The sequence below is a fragment of the Bos indicus genome, chromosome 1 (assembly GCF_029378745.1).
Source record: "Bos indicus isolate NIAB-ARS_2022 breed Sahiwal x Tharparkar chromosome 1, NIAB-ARS_B.indTharparkar_mat_pri_1.0, whole genome shotgun sequence".
Classification (NCBI taxonomy): Eukaryota; Metazoa; Chordata; class Mammalia; order Artiodactyla; family Bovidae; genus Bos; species Bos indicus.
The window spans coordinates 5,627,097-5,650,270 of record NC_091760.1 but is presented as its reverse complement, the minus strand read 5'-3'; the positions used below and the strand labels follow the sequence as shown (position 1 = coordinate 5,650,270).

The following is a 23,174-nucleotide window of genomic DNA, read 5'->3' as shown; positions in this document are numbered from 1 at the left end:
GTTCAACATCAGTCCTTCCACTGAACACCCAGGACTGACCTCCTTTAGGATGGACTGGCTTTATCTCCTTGCAGTCCAAGGGACTCTCAAGAGTCTTCTCCAACACCACAGTTGAAAAGCATCAATTCTTCGGCACTCAGCTTTCTTCACAGTCCAACTCTCACATCCATACATGAGCACTGGAAAAACCATATCCTTGACTAGATGGACCTTTGTTAGCAAAGTACTGTGTCTCCTTTTTAATATGCTGTGCAGGTTGGTCATAACTTTCATTCCAAGGAGTAAGCGTCTTTTAATTTCATGGCTGCAATCACCATCTACAGTGATTTTGGAGCCCAAAAAGATAACGTCTGACACTGTTTCTACTGTTTCCCCATCTATTTGCCATGAAGTGATGAGACCGGATACCATGATCTTAGTTTTCTGAATGTTGAGCTTTAAGGCAACTTTTTCACTCTCCTCTTTCACTTTCAACAAGAGGGTCTTTAGCTCTTCTTCACTCTGCCATAAGGGTGGTGTCATCTGCATATCTGAGGTTATTGATATTTCTCCAGGCAATCTTGATTCCAGCTTGTGCTTCCTCCAGCCCAGCGTTTCTCATGATGTACTCTGCATATAAGTTAAATAAGCAGGGTGACAGCTTGCTTGTGCCTTGATCTGCCGGGAGCCGGCATATTGCACATTGAGTGCAGCACTTTCCACAGCATCATCTTTCAGGATCTGGAATAGCTCAACTGGAATTCTATCACTGCCGGGAGCCAGTGTGAGGAATTCCGCCCATGACAAAGGTCATGAGGAAGGAGGCTCGGCATACGCAAAGGCGGGATCAAGCCTCAGGAGTCCCCCTGGAAATTCTTGAGCATCTACCCCCAAAACCAGAGTCTGCCTACTTTCTGTTTTGTGCTTTCACCTACACCTCTGACTTTATGGGGGGCTGTCCCCCACTACCTCTCTCTCAAAACAGAGTTAGCTTACAGCTCCAGTTAATAATTCCTGGGTGTGACAGTGTTTAACCTACAAACTCCTTTAGAAATCCTCTAGCCTGCCTGAATAGGTTTTTCCGGCCACATGTGATTGTTCAGAGCCTCCCAACTGTGAGAGGCAGGAGATGTTCTAAACTGTCTAAACACAGATCCCTTTGAGTAGTTAAAAGATTGATTAGAAATTGTATTGGTGAAGGGTTTTTCACTTATTGGGCCAATGTTTGCTGCTAAGTCTCCATACTCCTTACCTACTGTGTCCTTGGCAGTGTATTGATTGATATAATGGGTGTATAGAAATGTAAGTAGTAGCCTCAATGTTTGTAACCTTGGACCCTTGAGTTAATTCTTTTCTTGATTGAGCCCACCTCACCTTTGCCCTATAGGAATGCAGCTTTGTCCAATGCTTTTTTGGGGGCTGGTGCCTGACTTTGGAATAATCACCTTTAGAGAAAGATAAGTTTCTTAAAATGTTAACAGGCCTCCTGGCCAGAAGATGATGTAATTCACCTGAACTTTTGCACATGATAAGTTTGAAAGCCTGGCTTTGATTAGGACCAGGAACTGCTGTCCTTGCATGACTCCACCCCTTCCCCCATTATCCTCTATGCACAACTTAAGGTATTAAAACTACTTTGGAAAATAAAGTGCGGGCCTTGTTCACCGAAACTTGGTCTCCCCATGTCGCTCTCTCTCTCAAATTCTGGCTGAGTCTCCATCTGGAGCGCGGAACCCGCCATGCTTGCTAATTATGCCTGGGCTTCTAAGATCCAACCGGGGAGGCCTCAGTGTCTCCTCTCCTTCGGGAGAACAGAAGGACACCTGCGGCCTACGTAAGTGGTGCAAACTTCTTGTCTTGAAGTTTTATTGGTCTCCCGCATAAACCAAGCTACTGAGCCTCTTTTCTCCACTGAATTTTCCTACTGAGCTATCCTCATACTATTACGCTTTATATCTTTGATAAAATATTTAAATAAATAGGTCGCCGACGCCGTCCCTGCTTCGAATACCCTGGATCAGCCAGGCTGGTCCCCGGCATTGACGTACTCCTTTTTCCTATTTGGAACCAGTCTGTTGTTCCATGTCTACAGTATGTAGAACCCAAGGATGCTACTAATACTCCAGGGCACAGACCAACATGTAATAACTAAAATAAAAATAATCGAGAATGTCAGTAGTACTGAGAATAGAAACATTACAGTGTACTTGTGTGTTTACAAACAAGTTTCTTCCAAACCTATTCTTGTTTCTCACTCGAAGCTACACATCTGAACTTTCTATTGCCAAACATGTAGGTGAAAAAAATGTGTGGCTTTTAAAAGTTTCAGTACAGTTCAGTTCAGTCGCTCAGTCATGCCCGATTCTTTGTGACCTCATGGACTGCAGCAAGCCAGGGTTCCCTGTCCATCACCAACTACCAGAGCTTCTTCAAACCCATGTCCATCGAGTCAGTGAGGCCATCCAACCATCTCATCCTCTGTTGTCCCGTTCTCCTCCTGCCTTCAGTCTTTCCCAGCATCAGGGTCTTTTCAAATGAGTCAGTTTTTAACACCAGGTAGTCAAAGTACTGGAGCTTCAGCTTCAGCAACAGTCCTTCCAATGAATATTCAGGACTGATTTCCTTTTGGATGGATTGGTTGGAATTCCTTGCAGTCCAAGGGACTCTCAAGACTCTTTTTTTGAATAACACAGTTCAAAAGCATCAATTCTTTGGCATTCAGTTCTTTTTATAATCCAACACTCACATCTGTACATGACTACTGGAAAAACCATAGCTTTGACTAGATGGACCCTTCTCAGCTAAGTCATGTCTCTTCTTTGTAATATGCTGTCTAGGTTGGTCACAGCTTTTCTTCCAGTGAGCAAGCATCTTTTTCTTTCATGGCTGCAATCACCATCTGCAGTAATTTTGGAGCCCAGGAAAATGAAGTCTCTCCCTGTTTCCATTGTCTCCCCATCTATTTGCCATGAAGTGATGGGACCAGATTGCATGATCTTTGTTTTCTGAATGTTGAGTTTTAAGCCAGCCATTTCATTCTCCTCTTTCACTTTCATCAAGAGGCTCTTCAGTTCCTCTTCACTTTCTGCCATATAGGTGGTGTCATCTGCATATCTGAGATTATTTATATTTCTCCCACTAATCTTGATTCCAGCTTGTGCTTCATCCAGCTTGGTATTTCGCATGATGTACTCCGCTTAGAAAATGAATAAGCAGGATGACAGTATACAGCCTTGACTTACTGCTTTTCCAATTTGGAACCAGTTCATTGTTCCATGTCCAGTTCTAACTGCTGCTTCTTGACCTGCATACAGGTTTTTCAGGAGACAGGAAATGTGGTCTGGTATTCCCATCTCTTGAAAGATTTTCCTCAGTTTATTGTGATCCACACAGTTAAAGGCTTTGGCATAGTCAATAAAGCAGAAGTAGATGTTTTTCTGGAACTCTCTTGCTTGTTCTATTTTATTTAATTTTTTTCAGTTGAATTTTCACTTATTTGCAACATAGGAACTTACAAAAGTAAAAAGTTTTAATGTATTTATTAGTTGTAATATCATTAAAAACCACCAAATTCTTAGGAATATATTTTATAATTTATATATAAACCTCTACACTAAAAACTGCAGAAAATTATTAAGAAAAACTGAAGAAGATCTAAGTAACAATTAGACAGATTAGACCCATCAGCATATTGCAAATCTATCAGTTCTCCCCATTTTGATCTATAAATTCAAAATCTCATTAGATTTTACAGTGTCAATTGACTGACTAGCACTGTCAATTGTTCCATTTTAAAGTTTGGTGGGGGGGGGGGGTATTTTTGTTTGTCTCACTTGCTTAGTTGTACCTTTCATAATCTTTCATAATCAAGCAGATTCCATAACTTGTTATTTTTTGCAATAAGAACCATGAAGTCTTCTATTGCACACTCAAATTTCAACAACAGTGAGATGAGTGGTGATCCAGTACTTTATTGAAGGCCTTCAGAAGAAACTTTCACCAAGCTTCTGATTTCATTTCTGAGAATTTTCAATATTAGGCATTTTTCCTTCAGCTGAGAAATCATTAAACCTTTTTTTTTCTTCTATTGATTACGGGTATAATCTTATGATTCTGCTATGTTGAATCATGAATGGTGGGCATAAAGAAAATATATCCTCATTCTAATCATCATTATGCTTTAGTTTTCTTACCTTTCCGGTCCTCATTGCAATTTGAAATTATAAGTTTGCTTCACAAATTCTCTACAGTAGGCATTTTGCGTTTCTTTTTTTTTAACATATGTAATTTTTATTTATTTATTTATTTTTAAAAATTACTATTATTATTATTTTACTTTACAATATTGTATCGGTTTTCCCATACATCAACATGCATCCTCCACGGGTATACACGTGTTCCCAATCCTGAACTCCCCTCTCACCTCCCTCCCCATACCATCCCTCTGGGTCATCCCAGGGCACCAGCCCCAAGCTTCCTGTATCCTGCATCAAACCTGTACTGGTGATTCGTTTCTTATAGGATATTATACGTTTCAATGCCATTCTCCCAAATCATCCCCCCCTCCCTCTCCCACAGAGTCCAAAAGACTGTTCTATACATCTGTGTCTCTTTTGCTGTCTCATATACAGGGTTATTGTTACCATCTTTCTAAATGCCATATATATGCATTAGTATACAGTACTCGTGTTTTTCTTTCTGGCTTACTTCACTCTGTATAATAGACTCCAGTTTCATCTACCTCATTAGAACTGATTCAAATGTATTCTTTTTAATGGCTGAGTAATACTCCATTGTGTATATGTACCACTGCTTTCTTATCCATTCATCTGCTGATGGACATCTAGGTTGCTTTCACATCCTGGCTATTTTAAACAGTGCCACAATAAACATTGGGGTACACGTGTCTCTTTCAGTTCTGGTTTCCTCAGTGTGTATGCCCAGCAGTGGGATTGCTGGGTCATATGGCAGTTCTATTTCCAGTTTTGTAAGGAATCTCCACACTGTTCTCCATAGTGGCTGTATTAGTTTGCATTCCCACCAACAGTGTAAGAGGGTTCCCTTTTCTCCACACCCCCTCCAGCATTTATTGCTTGTAGACTTTTGGATCACAGCCATTCTGACTGGCGTGAAATGGTACCTCATAGTGGTTTTGATTTGTATTTCTCTGATAATGAGTGATGTTAAGCATCTTTTCATGTGTTTGTTACCCATCTGTATGTCTTCTTTGGAGAAATGTCTATTTAGTTCTTTGGCCCATTTTTTGATTGGGTCGTTTATTTTTCTGGGATTGAGCTGCAGGTGTTGCTTGTATATTTTTGAGATTAGTTGTTTGTCAGTTGCTTCATTTGCTATTATTTTCTCCCATTCTGAAGGCTGTCTTTTCACCTTGGTTATAGTTTCCTTTGTTGTGCAGAAGCTTTTAATTTTAATTAGATCCCATTTGTTTATTTTTGCTTTTACTTCCAATATTCTGGGAGGTGGGTCATGGAGGATCCTGCTGTGATGTGTGTCGGAGAGTGTTTTGCCTATGTTCTCCTCTAGGAGTTTTATAGTTTCTGCTCTTATGTTTAGATCTTTAATCCATCTTGAGTTTATTGTTGTGTATGGTGTTAGAAAGTGTTCTAGTTTCATTCTTTTACAAGTGGTTGACCAGTTTTCCCAGCACCACTTGTTAAAGAGATTGTCTTTTCTATATTGTATATTCTTGCCTCCTTTGACAAAGATAAGGTGTCCATACGTGCATAGGTTTATCTCTGGGCTTTCTATTTTGTTCCATTGATCTATATTTCTGTCTTTGTGCCAGTACCATACTGTCTTGATGACTGTGGCTTTGTAGTAGATTCTGAAGTCAGGTAGGTTGATTCCTCCAGTTCCGTTCTTCTTTCTAAAGATAGCTTTGGCTATTCGAGGTTTTTTGTATTTCCATACAAATTGTGAAATTATTTGTTCTAGCTCTGTGAAAAATACCGTTCGTAGCTTGATAGGGATTGCATTGAATCAATAGATTGCTTTGGGTAGTACAACACTTTGCTTTACAATGCCGCTGCCAAAGCAGAATTTCTGGCCATAATTCCCCTGGTTTACTGAAAAGCCTTCCATCTTTATTGCATTATATCTAAACCCTTTCACTCAAGCCTCTCCATACCTAATGATGCCTGAAGAACCGCCTCTATTCTGTGCATCATGGAATAACCAGCTCTGGTTATAATACCTTGCACATAAGTTGGGCTCAATTAATATTTCTCTAATGAAAAATTGATAGATTAAGTCAAATTTCTGTTCAAATATTTGTGTGTCATTTACAAACTAATAGACATTTGGATTGATTATCACCATTTTGTCATTTCACTGAGCTTAATGTCTCAAGTGTTCTTTAACTAGTGAAAGTATGAAAGTATTAGTTGTCCAGATGTGTCCAACTCTTTGCAACCCCATGGACTGTAGCCCGCCAGGCTCTTCTATCCATGGAATACTTCAGGCAGGAATATTGGGTTGGATAGTCATTGCCTTCTGCAGGGGATCTTCCCAACCCAAGGATTGACCCCAAATCTGAGCTGCAGGCAGATTCTTTAATGTCTTAACCACCAAGGAAGCCCTCTTTAACTAAGGGAGTCACAACGTTTCAGATTTTGAAGGTATGTTAAGAGTTACTTTGTGAAAACTCTTTTCTAGATGTGTGAATTATCTCATACATGCCTAACAAATCATATTGTTACAAAACTTTATAAAATTTTTCGCATTTACACTTGCTACTGCCCTTTCTTTGCGATTCACATCAGCTTATTTGTCACAAGTTCAAAATACCTCCCTGAAGTAGCTCTTTAATACAACTTTTACTCTCTTTTGCATTTAGCTATTTTATTCCCTCCACTCCAATTGTCAGTTTCAAATTATCTGAATTACTTATGCTGTTGATTTTTCTATACGCACATGCTAGAATATAACACTGAAAGCAAGAGGCTTGTCTTTAATTTACCTACATTGCCTTCACTGTTAATTTGACACCCTTTCAAAAATATTCAAAAGTCTCAGTTAAGTGATTGAAATCAATTACCTCAACCTCAGTATATGCAAATACATAGGCAATTACATAAAAACAGACATATGACGATATTTCTATTATTATTTTTCTGTTGCTTATTTCCTGATGCTCGTGTTCTTAATTCCTGTATCTAATGCTAATTCTCATGAACCTGGAGAGTGTCTCTTCCATTCTTTTAAGCTCTCAGGTCGTCTTTTGTCTACCTTGGACTTTGCATCAACTTCCTGAGTAAAATGGCATTCTTCCTCCTCTTTGCCCTTTAGTTCCATCCTAGACACAGTGGGATTTACAAAGCACAGTTCAGAAATACTGGGAGATTTGTGCTTGGGTATGTGAGTGCCTGAGAACATAAGATACAAGAAACAGGTGGAGAAGACATTATTTCCGACACAGATATGAAAGAAGTGTTTGCATTATATCAAAGAAGAGCTCAAACTTCATGCATCATGTTTGGCCAATTTTCAACTGAGTCTACAATGCCTGGAAAAAGACTAATTCCCAAGCAAGTACACAGAGATTTGATAGAAACAATGAACCATTTTTATTGAGAACAAGTGATTTTGTTAGGACCATCAATACAGTCGTAACAGAGAATCAGAGAATAAAGAGTAACATTTGCAAAAGAGTCAGAGATACTACCAAGAAGATTCAGGGCTCAAAGACACCAATCTGAAGTGGGTATTTACAGATCAAAGCCTCTGTCATGCATGTGATTTCTTGCAAGTGGAAATCGTGGGTTATAAATCCTTGAATCGGCATTATCTTTAGATGCTTCATCTCAGAAACAAAAAGGGCTTAGTTAGTGCTGTTCTAGAAGCAAGAAGAATAACATCTCCTGTAGCAAACTGGCCAGTAGCTGCCATAGCCAGAGCCATACCCACAGCCATATCTGGTTCCATAGCCACAGCCATAATAGGGGCCAAATCCACAGCCATATCCTGTCCCATATCCACAGCCATATCCTGAGCCGTATCCACAGCCGTATCTACTTCCATAACCACAGCCATAATAGGGGCTGAACCCACAGCTGTAGCTCTTTCCACAGCCATAGCCACAGGAGTTGCCATAGTAGTTACAACACATGTTGTCAAGGCAAGAGGGTTCAGGTGGACTGCAAGGCGATGTTTCTGAAGTGTGTGTGTGTCTTCTCCTTCCCTTGGATCTTTATATACTGTCACTAATTGGCAGGACATACCATTCATTCCCTGACACAGGCAGCAAATATGGAAGCAATATTATGAGCCAGTCACTGTTGACCAATAATGCTTTGCTTAAAATAGCTTCTTATTTTGGAGACTCATTTCATTTAAAGAGCATCATTTTAATTTTCCTCTGCCAAAGAATTTCTTACTAGAATCATGTGCCCTAACACAGACACCCATTTTCAAAACCTCTTATCATTTAGTATATATCTTATTTTAAAAGGCTTTGGAGGAAATGTTAAAAAAAATTCCCCTTAACTTTTTCTTTTTTATTTTCACATCTACCTCTGATCACTTGAAAACAAATATGTCTGTTCATTTTCTTGAATCATTGTAGCTTCTTGCCAGAGTTCTTCACCCAGATACCTACTGCCCAATACCAATTGGCATCTTGTTGTAGAACTCAAGGATGCTCCTAATTCTCCAGGAACAGAACAACATGTAATAACATGTAACCAAAAGAAAAATAATCTAGAATGTCAGTACTACTGAGAATAGAAATATTACACTATAGCTGTGTGTTTGCAAGTTTCTCTCTCTGTGGATGTCTAAATCCGAACATACTCTTCCTTCTCACTCTAAACTAAACATCTGGACTTTCTAATGCCAAAATGTAGCCAAAAAATGTGTAGCTTTTTAAGTTTCAGTTCAGTTCAGTTCAGTTCAGTCGCTCAGTCATGTCCTACTCTTTGCCAACTCAGGGACTGCAGCAAGCCAGGGTACCTGTCCATCACCAACTCCCAGAGCTTACTCAAACTCATGTCCATTGAGTTGGTGAGGCCATCCAACCATCTCATCCTCTGTTGTCCCATTCTCCTCCTGCCTTCCATCTTTCCCAGCATCAGGGTCTTTTCCAATGAGTCAGTTCTTCGCATCAGGTAGCCAAAGTATTGGAGCTTTAGCTTTAGGATCAGTCCTTCCAATGAATATTCAGGACTGATTTCCTTTAGCATGGACTGGTCTGATCTTCTTGAAGTCCAAGGGACTCTCAATAGTCTTCTCCAACAACAAAGTTCAAAAGCATCAATTTTTGGCATTCAGTTTTCTTTATAGTCCAACTCTCACATCCATACATGACTACTGGAAAAACCATAGCTTTGAGTAGATGGACCTTTGTTCGCAAAGTAATGTCTTTGCTTTTTAATATGCTGTCTAGGTTTATCATAGCTTTTCTTCAAAGGAACAAGCGTCTTTTAATTTCATGGCTACAGTCACCATCTGCAGTGATTTTGGAGCCCAAGAAAATAAAGTCTGTCACTTTTTCCATTGTTTCCCCTACTATTTGCCATGAAATGATGGGACCAGATGCCATGATCTTAGTTTTTTGAATGTTGACTTTTAGGTGGAGTTTTCATTCTCCACTTTCATTTTCATCAAGAGGCTCTTCAGTTCCTCTTCACTTTCTGCCATAAGGGTGGTGTCATCTGCATATCTGAGGTTTTTGGTATTTTGATATTTCTCCCAGCAATCTTGATTCCAGCTTGTGCTTCATCCAGCCTGGCATTTTGCATGATGTACTCTGCTTAGAAGTTAAATAAGCAGGATAACAGTATACAGCCTTGACTTACTCCTTTCCCAATTTAGAACCAGTTCATTGTTCCATGCCCTTTTCTAACTGTTGTTTCTTGACCTGGATACAGATTTCTCAGGATATGGCTAAGGAGGTCTGGTATTCCCATCTGTTTCAGAATTTTCAACAGTTTGTTGTGATCCATACAGTCAAAGGCTTTGGCATAGTCAATAAGGCAGAAGTAGATGTTTTCCTGGAACTCTCTTGCTTTTTCTATATTAAAGTTGGGGGAGTGTTGTTTTTGCTTATCTCACTTGCTTAAGTGTACCACTATCTTTCATAATCAAGCAGATTCCAATACTTGTTATTTTTTACAATAAGAACCATTAAGTCTTCTATTGTACACTCAAATTTCAACAGTGAGATGAGTGGTGATCCAGTACTTTATTGAATGCCTTCAGAAGGAACTTTCATCAAGCTTCTGATTTCATTTTCTGAGAATTTTCAGTATTAGGCATTAATCCTTCAGCTGAGAAATCATTCAACCTTATTTTTTTCTTCTATTGATCATGGGTATAATCTTATAACTCGGCTATGTTGAATCATGAATGATAGGCATAAAGAAAATATATTCTCATTCCAATTATCATTATACTTCAGTTTTCTTACCTTTCCTGTCCTCCTTGCAATTTGAAATTATAAGTTTGCTTCAAAAATTCTCTACAGTAGACACTTTGCTTTTCAATGTCACTGCCAAAGCAGAATTTCTGGCCACAATTCCCCTGGATTACTGAAAAGTCTTCCATCTTTATTGCATTATTTCTAAACCTTTTCACGCAAGCCTCTCCATACTTAATGATGCCTGCAGAACCACCTCTATTCTGTGCATCACGGAATAACCAGCTCTGGTTATAATACCTTGCACATAAGTTGGGCTCAATAAATATTTCTCTAACAAAAAATTGATAGATTAAGTCAAATTTCTGTTGAAATATTTGTGTGTCATTTACAAACTTATAGATATTTGGGTTGATTGTCACCATTTTGTCATTTCCCTCACTGAGCTGAATGTCCCAAGTGTTCTTTAACTAGTGAAAGTATGAAAGTGTTAGTTGTCCAGATGTGTCCAACTCTTTGCAACCCCATGGACTGTAGCCCGCCAGGCTCTTCTATCCATGGAATACTTCAGGCAGGAATATTGGGTTGGATAGTCATTGCCTTCTGCAGGGGATCTTCCCAACCCAAGGACTGACCCCAGGTCTGTGCTGCACGCAGATTCTTTACTGTCTGAGCTACCAAGGAAGCCCTCTTTAACTAAGGGAGTCACAACGTTTCAGATTTTGAATGTATGTTAACAGTTAGTTTGTGAAGACTCTTTACTGGTTATGTAAGCTATCTCATACATGCTTACTAAATCATATTCTCTAAAACTTCATGGACTTCTTTTCCCCCTTTACATTTGCTACTGTCCTTTTGAATCTTTCTTTGCAATTGGCATGAGATATCGCAAGGTGAAAATACGTCCCTGAAATATCTCTTTAATGCTTCAATCCTTACTCTCTTTCCCACTAAATAGTTTTATTCTCACATCCCAACTGTCAGTTTGAAATTATCTTAATTATTTTTTATTTTCTTATTCTTCACCTACTAGAATGTAAACATCATGAGAGCAGGAAATTTTTCTTTAATTTTTCTACTTTGTCTTCAGTGTCTAAGATGAGACCATTTCAAAACTACTCAAAACTATTTACCAACTAAGTGACTGGAAACAATTTCAACATCAGTGTATACAAACAAATACATTTGCATTTCCATCAAAAGCAGATGATATGATAGAATGTTTTGACTTTCATATGCATTCTTTAGTCTCATGTGTTGGATACCTATCTCTGCTTCTTATTTCTCATATATGCTGGAAAATTCCCCTTGCTTTCCATTATTCCTTTAAGTACTCAGGCCACCTCTTGTTTATTTTGGAATTTGCATTAACTTCCTGAATAAAGTATCATTCCTCTTCCTCTTTCATCTCCAGCTCCATCCCAGACACAGAGACATTTGCAAAGCACAGTCCTGAAATACTGAGATTTGTGCTTATATAAGTGAGTGCTTAAGTATGCGAAAAACAAGAAACAGGTGGGAAAGACATTATTTCTGATGCAGGTATAAATAGAAGCACTTATATCAAGAAGAACTTCAAAGTTCAGCTTCATATTTGCTCAGTTTTCAACAGAGGCCATAACACCTCAAAACAAAAATTATGCACAAACAAATACACAGAGATTTGTTAGAAACAATGAACCATTTTTATTGATAACAAGGGACTTCCCCAACAGTAGGGTATTCGGATCATTACTACAGAGAGTCAGAGATTAAGGGAGTAAAGGTTAACATTTAAAAAAAGACAGATGATACCACCATGGAGCTTCAGGCCTCAAAGGTGCCAATCTTAAAAACCGGTAGTCGAAGGTCAAAGCTCTGTCTTGAATGGAATTTCCTGCGTATAGAAATCATGACTTCAATCCTTGAGTCAGCATTGTCTTAGATGTGTGGTTTCAGACATAAATGGTGTTTTAGGTGGTGACGTTCTAGCAGCAAGAAGGATAACATCTCCTGTAGCAGACTGGCCTGTAACTGTGGTAGCCAGAGCCATATCCACAGCCACAGCAGGAGCCGTATCCACAGCCATATCTGGTTCCATAACCACAGCCATAACGGGAGCTGTATCCACAGCCATAATAGGAGCTCAATCCACGGCCATATCCTGAACCATATCCACAGCCAGTCCCATATCCACAGCCATATCTGGTTCCATAACCACAGCCATAATAGGGGCTCAATCCACAGCTATAGCTGTTTCCACAGCCATAGCCACAGGAGTTGCCGCAGTAGTTACAACACATGTTGTCGAGGGAAGCAGATTCAGGTGGATTGCAAGGCGATGTTTCTGAAGTGTGTGTGTCTTCTCCTTCCCATGGACCTTTGTATACTGTCAGTAAGTGGCAGAGCATACCACTCATTCCCTGACATAGACAACAAATATGGAAGCGATCACCACATGCCGGTCACTTTTGACAATCGATAATTTGCCTAAAGTAGCTAGTTATTTTGGAGATATTTAAAGAGCATCATTTTAATTTGCTGTGCCAGAGAATTTTTTCAGTAGAATCATGTGCCTCTAAACAGATACCCATTTCCAAAATTTCCTATCATTTAATATATATCTTATATTAGAAATGCAAGGAGTAATGTAGAAAAATTTTGCCCCCTTTTTCTCTCTTCTTTCTTAAATCATTTGCCACTGGCCATAAGAAATGAATATTCCTACCTCCTTTCTTGCATCATTGCAAATTCATTTATAGAAGCCAAAGATGCTGATGAAACTACAAGGCACAAGAAGCCCCCAACAAGAAAAAAATCTTCTCCAAATTGTCAATAGTAGTAAGAAAAGAAATCTTAGTTTATAGCTACATATTTATAAATGATTCTCTATCTGTAGATGCCTAAATCCAAACATATCCTGTCCTCTCATCTAAAGGAACACCGGACCTTTCTATCATCAAAAATGTGGTCAAAATGTTTTTGTTTGTGGACTTTTTTTTTTGCATATCTTACTTGTATAGATTGTACTTTCATATCACCATTTTCAGAATCAGGCAGGTTCCAAATTTTTAAGTTTTTTTTTTTTTTATTCAACTATATTTGATTTACAATATTGTGTTAGTTTAGGGTGTAGAGCATAATGATTTAGTATTTTTGAAGATTATACTCCATTAAAAATTATTATAACATAATAAATAATTCACCATGCTATATAGTACATCTTTATTGCTTATCTATTTTATAAACAGTAGTTTGCATCTGCTAATCCAGTGGCACTAATTGGTCCTTCCCCGTTGCTATCTCCTTTCATAAGCAAAAGATTGTTTTCTATATCTTTGGGTCTCTTTCTGTCTTACATATGCATTCATTTTATAATTTTTAGAGTCTTCATATAACTGAAGTAATATGGTATTTGTCTTCCTCTATCTGCCTTATTCCTCTGCCTGAACATCTTTCACTAAGCATAATCTCTAGATCTTTCCATTTTGCTGCAAATGGTAGTATCTCATTTTTATGTCTGAGTAATATTCCATGATGTGTTTATGTACACCATATCTTCTTAAATGAGCTGAGAGATGTTTGAATGCTTCCATATGTGAGATATTATAAACAGTATTGCTAGGAACACTGGAGTGTATGTATCTTTTCAAGTTAGTGTTTTCACTTTTTCTGGATATGTACCCAGGAGTAGAATTGCTGGATCATATGGCTGTCCTATTTTTAGGTTTTTATGGAACTTCCATACTGATTTCCATAGTGGTTGAACCAATAATTTTCATTGCCCAAGAGCATTCAAGTGGTTCCTTTTCCCATATCCTTTAAAACTTCTGATATTTACTGATTGCTTTGGTGATACATATTCTGACAGATGTGAGTTGATATTGCATTATTGTTTTAATTTGCATTTTTCTGATAACTGGTAATATTGAGCATCTTTTCTTGTCCTGTTAGCCATCTGTGTGTTCTATGTGCCTTTTTATGCCAATACCATGCTATTTTGATTACTGTAGATTTACAATATAGTCCATTTGGGAGAGTTATATCTCCAGCATTATCGTTTTTTTTCTGAAGAGTGCTTTGCCAATAAGTAGTCTTTTGTTGTTCTAGTTTTAAGATTATTTTTCTGTAAATTTTATAACTATTTAAGGATTATTCTAGTTCTATGAATTTTAGGATTTTTTGGTCTAGTTCTGTAAAAACCATCATGTGTACTGGATAGAAATTGAATTAAATCTGTAGATTTCTTTGGGTATTATGGCCATTTTAATAATAGTAACTTTTCCAATATCCCAAGGGAATGGGATATCTTTCCTTTTTTGCATATAATTTTCAATTTTCTTTGTCAAAGTTTTATGGTTTTCAGAATATACTTCTTTCGCTTCCTTAAGTTGATTCCCAGGCATCATTTGTAGAACCAATTATAGGATTTCTTTTTACTTTCACTTCCTAATATTTCATAATTAGTGTATAGAAACATAACAGATTTCTCTATACTCATCCTGTAACATACAATCTACTGAATGAACTTATTAGCTCTAAGAGGGTTTTGGTGGAGACTTTCGAGTTCTCTGTACTACATCATCTGCAAGTAGTGACAGTGTTAACTCTTCTTTCCAATATGTTTTATTTCTTCTTGTTGCTGCAGCTAGAATGTCCAAATCTACTTTAAATAGAAGTGGTGAGAATGAGCATCCTTGTCTTATTCTTGAATTTAGCAGGAAAGATTTCACCTTTTCACCAATGAGTATTATATTGGCTGTGAATTTCTCATAAACAGTCTTAATATATTCAGCTATTTCCCCCTAAACCACTTTGATGAGAGTTTTTAACTTGAATGGATGCCGATTTTTTTAAAACTATTTTTATGCATTTATTGAAGTGACCATGTATTTTTTGTCTTTCTTTTTGTTAACATAGGTGTATCACAGTGATTGATTTGCATATGTTAAATTGTCTCTGTGACCTGGGATTAACTCCAACTTGATCACAGTGAATGACGCTTCTTTGTATTTTTTAATTTGGTTTGCTAACATTTTGTGGAGGGTTTTTTTTTTTTTTTTTTTTTGGTAGTGTTTTTCTCTAGTTTGGTAGCAAGGTAATGGTGGTCTAGTATTGGGATAAATTAGGGCATGTTCCCTCATCTTCAGTTAGTTGGAATAGTTTGAGAAGGATAAATAAGTTATTTTCTATATGTTTGGTAGAATTCCCCTGGAAATTTTTTGAATTGCTGGTTTAATTTCATTTCTGGTGATCAGTGTGTTCAAATGATTTGCCTCTTCTTAACTCTTGGTATGCTCTGTGTTTCTAGGAATTTGTGTTTCTGCCAGGTTATCCAGTTTGTTAGTATGTAACTGTTCACCATATTTTCTTATGATTTTTTGTATGTCTGTGGTATCTCCTAGTCCTAGGGATTGGAAGGTAGAAAAAAATATACCCTGAGGAGGAAATCTATGAAGTGAAGTGAAGTGAAGTGAAAGCTATTCAGTCGTGTTTGACTCTCTGTGACTAGAGCCTGCCAGGCTCCTCTGTCCATGGAATTCTCCAGACAAGAATACTGGAGTGCATAGCCATTCCATTCTCCAGGGGATCTTTCCAACCCAGAGATCAAACCCAGGTCTTTTATATCTTCTGCATTGCATGCAGATTCTTTACCATCTGAGCCACCAGAAAAGTCCATATATAGTCCTAATTATGGGAATCTTTAGAACATATTTCACATGGATATTTAAAACCTACTGTTTAATAAGCCTTTGATCTTGACTAAAAAGTCTTACTGCGAGATGATACTTAGTTCAAATTATCAAAATAGACATAGTCCTAGAAATAAAATATTTTTATACTATGGACTGATCTTTTTACTCCTGTGGAGTTTCAAAACTACTGATATCAAATTTTTGCATAAACATGTTCCCAAGACATATGCTTTAAAAATAGAACATAAAGTTATTCTTTAGTTTCTGAACTTGAAAATACGCATGATTCCATGTCCATTATGTTGACATAATGTTGATACTGTATTTTGGGTAATAAATTACTATACAAAATTGCCCAGTCAGAGTGCAAAAAGGACAATAGATAGGTAATTTATATTCAGATGGGTTTTGCTTCCTCATCATAAAAGCTTTTTTAATTAGGGCATACATATGTGGATACCATAGAATGACTTCTTTTATGTTATAAAGCTATTACATTAAATTCAGACTAAATCAGGATTACAGTAAAAAATTAATATGGCTATTTTAAAGCTATTACTAAACAAGAATTTAAAACTATAGAATAAGAAAAATGAGATTTCAAAAATTTAATTTTTATTGGAGTATAGTTGATTTACAATATTGTGCTAGATTCTGCTATACAACAAAGTGAATCAGTTATATATATACCTATATCCACTCCTTTTTTTAGATTCTGTTCTTATATAGGTCATTACAGAATATTGGGCAGAATTCCCTGTGCTATACAGTAGATTTTTATTAGTTATCTATTTTATATATAGTAGTGTAAATATGTCATTCTCAACCTCCCAGTTTATCCCCCCTTCCCCTCCCCACTCCTTGGTAACCATGCTTGTTTTCTACTTCTGTGACTCTACTTCTGTTTTATAAATAGGTTCATTTGTACTATTATTTTTAGATTTCTTAGAAATCTAAAAAAAGCAGTATCATATATTTGTCTTTCATTGTCTGACTGACTTCACTCTGTATAAGAATTTCTAGGTCCACCTTATCACTGCAAAAAAAAAAAATTATTTAAAATTTAAATTTATGTTTGGACCTAAAAAGTGCATACTTAAATAACATGTATTAAATGATAATCACAAAAATAAATGTATATAGCCAAGAGGGGAAAAATAAAGGAAAGTGAGATAAAGGGAATAGCATTTATTGAGTAAAATTCCTGACCAGAACACTAAATAGGTATGAAACATAAGGGAAACAAATATGTAAAAATAGGTAGACCTCATTTTAGAAAGAAGAAATTTGCATTTAGACAATTTAATCATATAATCAAATGTCTTTACAGTATATGTGGCTCTCCAATGTTTTACTATATGTTTGATTTGATTCATCCATTTTTATGGAAGAATATTGAGTCCAAATTATCAGGGACTGTACTCAGAGTTGGTTATTCAAGGATGCACAGAATAGGGGTTGTCTTTACTGTTTTAAACCAGTATCCAGAGATCTGAATGGAAAGGTATTAGAAATAATGCAATAAAGATAAAAGAGTTTTTCAATAATCCAGGGATACTGTGACCAGAGAGTGTGTTGGCTGTGGTACTGAAAAGTAAAGTGTCTGTACCAGAGAATTTGTCAGGTAAAATTTATAGTTTTTAATTTCAAGACAGACAGAAAAGGCAAGAAACTGAAGGATAAGAAAAATGGAATGAGAATATATTTTCTTTATGTTTATGGTTAGGGATGAAACAGCAGAGTGTTCAGATTAGACCAGTGACCAATATCAGAAAAACCGGTAGAATGATTTCTCAACAGAAGGAAACATGTCTGATAATGAAACTTCTCAAAAATTGAAGTTGGCAGCCTTGTGAAAATCCCTGTTAAAGGCATTCAATAAAGTACTCGATCACCACTTATTCCTTTGTTGTTGAAATTCAAGTATATCCAGTGGAAAGAATGATCTTGACTTTATACTCCCTTCCAATTCAGATTTCACGGTTGTTACAGTGAAAAATAATCTAAATTTCGGAGTCTGCCAGGTTCTGAAAAAGTTGATTGAAATAAAACATAGAAACTAAGATAAGAAAAAAAAGAGAAAGGAAAAAATGTCCCCCTACCCCAACAAACAAAGCAACATGACTGAATGTTTGGTCATGAAAGGTTGAATGTTTGGTAGGAAGTTACATTTCACTTAGTGAGGCAAGACAGAGTTTTAATAAACTTTGACAAGTGCTTTGACATGTGTCTGCACATAAGAGCCAGGAGGTGCTGGCGGTGGTGGCTTAGATGCTAGCTCATGTCAGACTCTTTGCAACTCCATGGACTGTATAGTCCACTAGGCCCCTCTGTCCTTGGAATTTCCCAGGCAAGAACACTGGAGGGGGTTGCCATTTCCTCCTCCAGGGGATCTTCCAGACCCAGGGATCAAACCTACATCTCTTGCATTGTAGGCAGATTCTTTCCTGAGCCACTAGGGAAGCCCCAGGACCAAGAGGAGGATGATCCAGTTCAGACAATAAAACGGAGGAAAGGCATCTCACAGGAGCTGATTACAGATCTGAGTTTTGATCTACAAATAGATTTTTTTTAAGCCAAGAAATTTGGTGGCAAGGAAAATATTAACAGCAGAAGAAATGACACTCATTTCCCTCTTTTACATGTCAAAAAGGTAAGTGTGTTAGAGAGGATTATTTAGAAGAAAGGAGACATATTATATTGTAAAGTCACAATGAACATTTTTGTAGACGGTTGAGAACTTCTGATTAATGTACGTATGAATAAGGATAAAATTGAGTTTTGTGGTACTTGATGTCATGAATGTATTAGGAGCTGAGATGGGCTTTTGCTGTAAGTATCAGAGTGACCCTACTTACCTTTAGCCTTTGAACTAAATGTGTAAGGAAGAGTAGTGATAGAAGAAGGCAAGAATGATTGAGGGAGAGGAATGGACTAAGGCTTTATGCGAAAAAAATAAGATTCTGGTCTAACTGAGGACTTCTGATTCTTCAGCCAAATAAAGTTGGTTAAACTATCAAAGTCTCCTCAATGGTGAGACTCAGGTAGCTACAAAAAAGAGAGAAAAAGAGAGCTACCCCACGTGAACAGGACCTTCCATTGCCTGGTGCATGGAAGAAGAAAATACAAGAAGGAACACATGCAGCATACTGTCTCCACGCCTGTAAGTCTTCACTCTTTCCGGGAATGGAGTTCATTTTGAATTATCAGATACTGATCAGATTCTTAGGATTTGAGGAGAGTCGGACAAGGCAGGGGTAAGGAATGCAGAAAGGGTAGGAGAAAACGGACAGGAAGTTGCAATGATTTAGGAAAGGAGACAGGAATATTCCTTTTCCTGTGGTCAGAAGCAGGTATTTTGGAAAACTGAGAGAGAAAAGGAGGCAAAATTGTCTGACATTCCCCAACAAGCTTGCTTTATAAGGTGTCTGTTAAATGAGAGGAGATTTTGAAAATGATCAGCTTTGGGTCACACGATTCTACTAAGACAGTTTGTCAGCAGAACAAATTAAAGTGAAGCTCTTAAAATGAAACAGGAGCCTCTCAAATAATGAGCTATTTTAAGCAAACATTAGTGATTGTCAATAGTGACGTGACTGGCTCATAATGTTGCTTCCATATTTGTTGTCTATGTCAGGGAACGAATGGTATGCTCTGCCAATTACTGACAGTATATAAACGTCCATGGAGAGGAGAGATACACTTCAGAAACATCCTCTTGCAGTCCACCTGAACCTTCTTGCCTTGACAACATGTGTTGTAACTACTATGGCAACTCCTGTGGCTATGGCTGTGGAAACAGCTACAGCTGTGGATTGAGCCCATATTATGGCTGCGGATATGGAAGTGGATACGGCTCAGGATACGGCTGTGGATATGGGACAGGATATGGCTGTGGATTTAGCCCCTATTATGGCTGTGGTTATGGAACCAGATATGGCTGTGGATATGGCTCTGGCTATGGCAGCTACTGGCCAGTTTGCTACAGGAGATGTTATTCTTGCTGCTAGAACATCACCCTCTTAGCCTACTCTGCTTCTGAAATGAGGAATCTAAAGATAATACTGCTTCGAGGATCTGTAACCCATGATTTGTACTTGCAAGAAATTCTATACGTGACAGAGGTTTTGATCTCCAACTACCCGTTTTTAGATTGACGTCCTTGAGGTCTGAAGATCAATGGTGATATCATCTGACTCTTCCAAATTTAGCCTTTACTCCTTAATCCCTGAGTCTCTGTTATGACTGTGTTAATGATCCTAACATTCTAAAGCTTGGATAACCCCTTATCCTCAATAAAAATGGCTCATTGCTTCTAACAAATCTCTGTGTACTGCTTATGAATTAGTCTTTCATGAGGTGCTATGGCCTCTTTCAAAGACTGGTCTAAGAGGTTGCTTGAACCTTGAGTTCTTTGATATAATATAAGCATTTCTTTTTGTATTTTCACCAAAAATAATACCTTCTCCAACTATTTCTTGTATCTCACATGCTCAGGCACTCACATACACAAGCACAAATCTCACAGTATTTCAGAACCGTCTGAACCGTGCAAATCTCACTGTGTCAAGAATGGAGCTGGAAGAGACAGTGGAGGAGGAATGACACACATTCAGGTGGTCATGACAAAGTCCAGGTGCAGGAAAGACAATCTGATTTCCTGCAGGTGTAATGGAATTGAAGAGATGCTTCCCAGAAGCAATGAGAAATTGGAAGCAGAGTTGGGTGTTAGGCGCTTGAAAATAAAGAACTAAGGAATGTATATTCCTTGCAGCCAAATATGGAGAAGCTCTATACATTCAGCAAAAACAAGACCAGGACCTGACTGTGGCTCAGATCATGAACTCCTTATTGCCAAATTCAAACTTCAGTTGAAGAAAGTAGGGAAAACCACTAGACCATTCAGGTATGACCTAAATCAAATCCCTTACAAATATACAGTGAAAGTGAGAAATAGATTTAAAGGACTAGATCTGATGGACAGAGTGCCTGATGAACTATGAACGGACTTAGTGACATTGTACATGAGAAAGGAATCAAGACCATCCCCAGGAAATAGAAATGCAAAAAAGTAAAATGGCTGTCTGAGGAGGCCTTACAAATAGCTGTGAAAAGAAGAGAAGCAAAAGGCAAAGGAGAAAAGGAAAGATATACACATTTGAATGCAGAGTTCCAAAGAATAGCAAGGAGAGATAAGAAAGCCTTCTTCAGTGATCAACTCAAAAAATAGAGGGAAAAAGAGAATGGGAAAGACTAGAGATCTACTCAAGAAAATTAGATATACCAACGGAATATTTCGTGCAATTTGGGCTCAATAAAGGACAGAAATGGTATGGACCTAACAAAAGCAGAAGATACTAAGAAGAGGTGGCAAGAATACACAGAAGAACTGACAAAAAAGATCTACATGACCCAGATAATCAGGATGGTGTGATCACTCACCAAGAGCCAAACACCCTGGAATGTGAAGTCAAGTCGGTCTTAGGAAGCATCGCTATGAACAAAGCTAGTGGAAGAAGTAGAATTCCAGTTGAGCTATTTCAAATCCTGAAAGATGATGCTGTGAAAGTGTTTCCCTCAATATGCCAGCAAATTTGGAAAACTCAGCAGTGGCCACAGGACTGGAATCCTAAAGAAAGGCAATGCCAAAGAATGCTCAAACTACCGCACAACTGCATTCATCTCACATGCTAGTAAAGTAATACTCAAAATTCTCCAAGTCAAGTTTCAGCAAATGCAAACTGTGAACTTCCATATGTTCAAACTGTATTTAGAAAAGGCAGCGGAACCAAAGATCAAATTGCCAACATCCACTGGATCATCGACAAAGCAAGAGAGTTCCAGAAAAGCATCTATTTCTCCTTTAATGACTATGCCAAAGCCTTGATTGTGTGGATCACAATAAACTGTGGAAAATTCTGAAAGACATGGGAATACCAGACCACCTGACCTGACTCTTGAGAAACCTGTATGCAGATCAGAAAGCAACAGTTAGAACTGGACATGGAAAAACAGACTGGTTCCAAATAGGAAAAGGAGTACATCAGGGCTGTATATTGTCACCCTGATTATTTAACGTATATGCAGATTACATCATGAGAAACTGAGAAACCCCGGGCTGAAGGAAGCACAAGCTGGAATCAAGATTGCAAGGAGAAATATCAATAACCTCAGATATGCAGATGAGTTGCCACCCTTATGGCAGAAAGTGAAGAAGAACTAAAGAGACTCTAGGTGAAAATGAAAGAGGTGAGTGAAAAAGTTGGCTTAAAGATCAACATTCAGAAAACTAAGACCATGGCATCTGGTCTCATCACTTTATGGCAAATAGATGGGGAAACAGTAGAAACAGTGGCAGACTTTATTTTTCAGGGCACCAAAATCACTGCAGATGGTGATTGCAGCCATGAAATTATAAGACGCTTACTTCTTGGAAGAAAGTTATGACCAACCTAGACAGCATATTAAAAAGGAGACACAGTACTTTGCCAACAAAAGTCTGTCTCATCAAGGCTATGGTTTTTCCAGTGGTCATGTATGGATGTGAGAGTTGGACTGTGAAGAAAGCTGAGTGCAGAAGAATTGATGCTTTTAAACTGTGGTGTTGGAGAAGACTCTTGAGAGTCCCTTGGACTGCAAGGAGATCCAACCAGTCCATTCTGAAGGAGATCAATCCTGGGTATTAACTGGAAGGACTGATTTTGAAGCTGAAACTCCAGTACTTTGGCCACCTGATGTGAAGAGCTGACTCATTTGAAAAGACCCTGATGCTGGGAAAATTGAGGGCGGGAGGAGAAGAGAGGATGGCGGAGGATGAGATGGTTAGATGGCATCACCAACTCAATGGACATGAGTTTGGGTAAACTCAAGGAATTGGTGATGGACAGGGAGGCCTGGTGTGGAAAAGGCCTGGTTCGTGGGGTTGTAAAGAGTTGGAAACAACTGAATGACTGAACTGAACTGAACTGAATCAGTTCATCTCTATTGCATGTTGTAAAATGTCTTTTTACACATTATCTCAATTCATTTTCACATCCTCTAAAAATAAATAGAGTGGCTACTTGACAAACAAGTATTGGGAGAAAGAAGCTGAGGCTCAGAGTGATTAAGTCACTATCTTGAAATCACACAACAAAGGAGTGTCA

General features: G+C 37.9%; 3 protein-coding genes across 3 annotated transcripts; 1 reads left to right on the top strand and 2 right to left on the bottom strand.

Moving 5' to 3' along the window:
* Positions 1-7,550: 7,550 nt before the first annotated feature.
* LOC139177627 (keratin-associated protein 21-1-like) lies at positions 7,551-8,142 on the bottom strand. Its single transcript, XM_070774054.1, has one exon. It carries the CDS (start codon positions 8,105-8,107, stop codon positions 7,835-7,837), a length of 273 nt encoding a protein of 90 aa, XP_070630155.1. The 5' UTR covers positions 8,108-8,142; the 3' UTR covers positions 7,551-7,834.
* Positions 8,143-12,321: 4,179 nt separating this feature from the next.
* Positions 12,322-12,636, bottom strand: LOC109562086 (keratin-associated protein 21-1-like). The gene has a single exon (XM_019965041.2). It carries the CDS (start codon positions 12,634-12,636, stop codon positions 12,322-12,324), a length of 315 nt encoding a protein of 104 aa, XP_019820600.2.
* Positions 12,637-19,749: 7,113 nt separating this feature from the next.
* On the top strand, positions 19,750-20,321 carry LOC109562079 (keratin-associated protein 21-1-like). The gene has a single exon (XM_019965029.2). It carries the CDS (start codon positions 19,782-19,784, stop codon positions 20,037-20,039), a length of 258 nt encoding a protein of 85 aa, XP_019820588.2. The 5' UTR covers positions 19,750-19,781; the 3' UTR covers positions 20,040-20,321.
* The last annotated feature ends 2,853 nt before the right edge of the window (positions 20,322-23,174 follow it).

Excerpts from the sequence above, each read along its gene's own strand:
- LOC139177627 (XM_070774054.1), bottom strand. The coding sequence starts at position 8,107 with ATGTGTTGTAACTACTATGGCAACTCCTGTGGCTATGGCTGTGGAAAG.
- LOC109562086 (XM_019965041.2), bottom strand. The coding sequence starts at position 12,636 with ATGTGTTGTAACTACTGCGGCAACTCCTGTGGCTATGGCTGTGGAAAC.
- LOC109562079 (XM_019965029.2), top strand. The coding sequence starts at position 19,782 with ATGTGTTGTAACTACTATGGCAACTCCTGTGGCTATGGCTGTGGAAAC.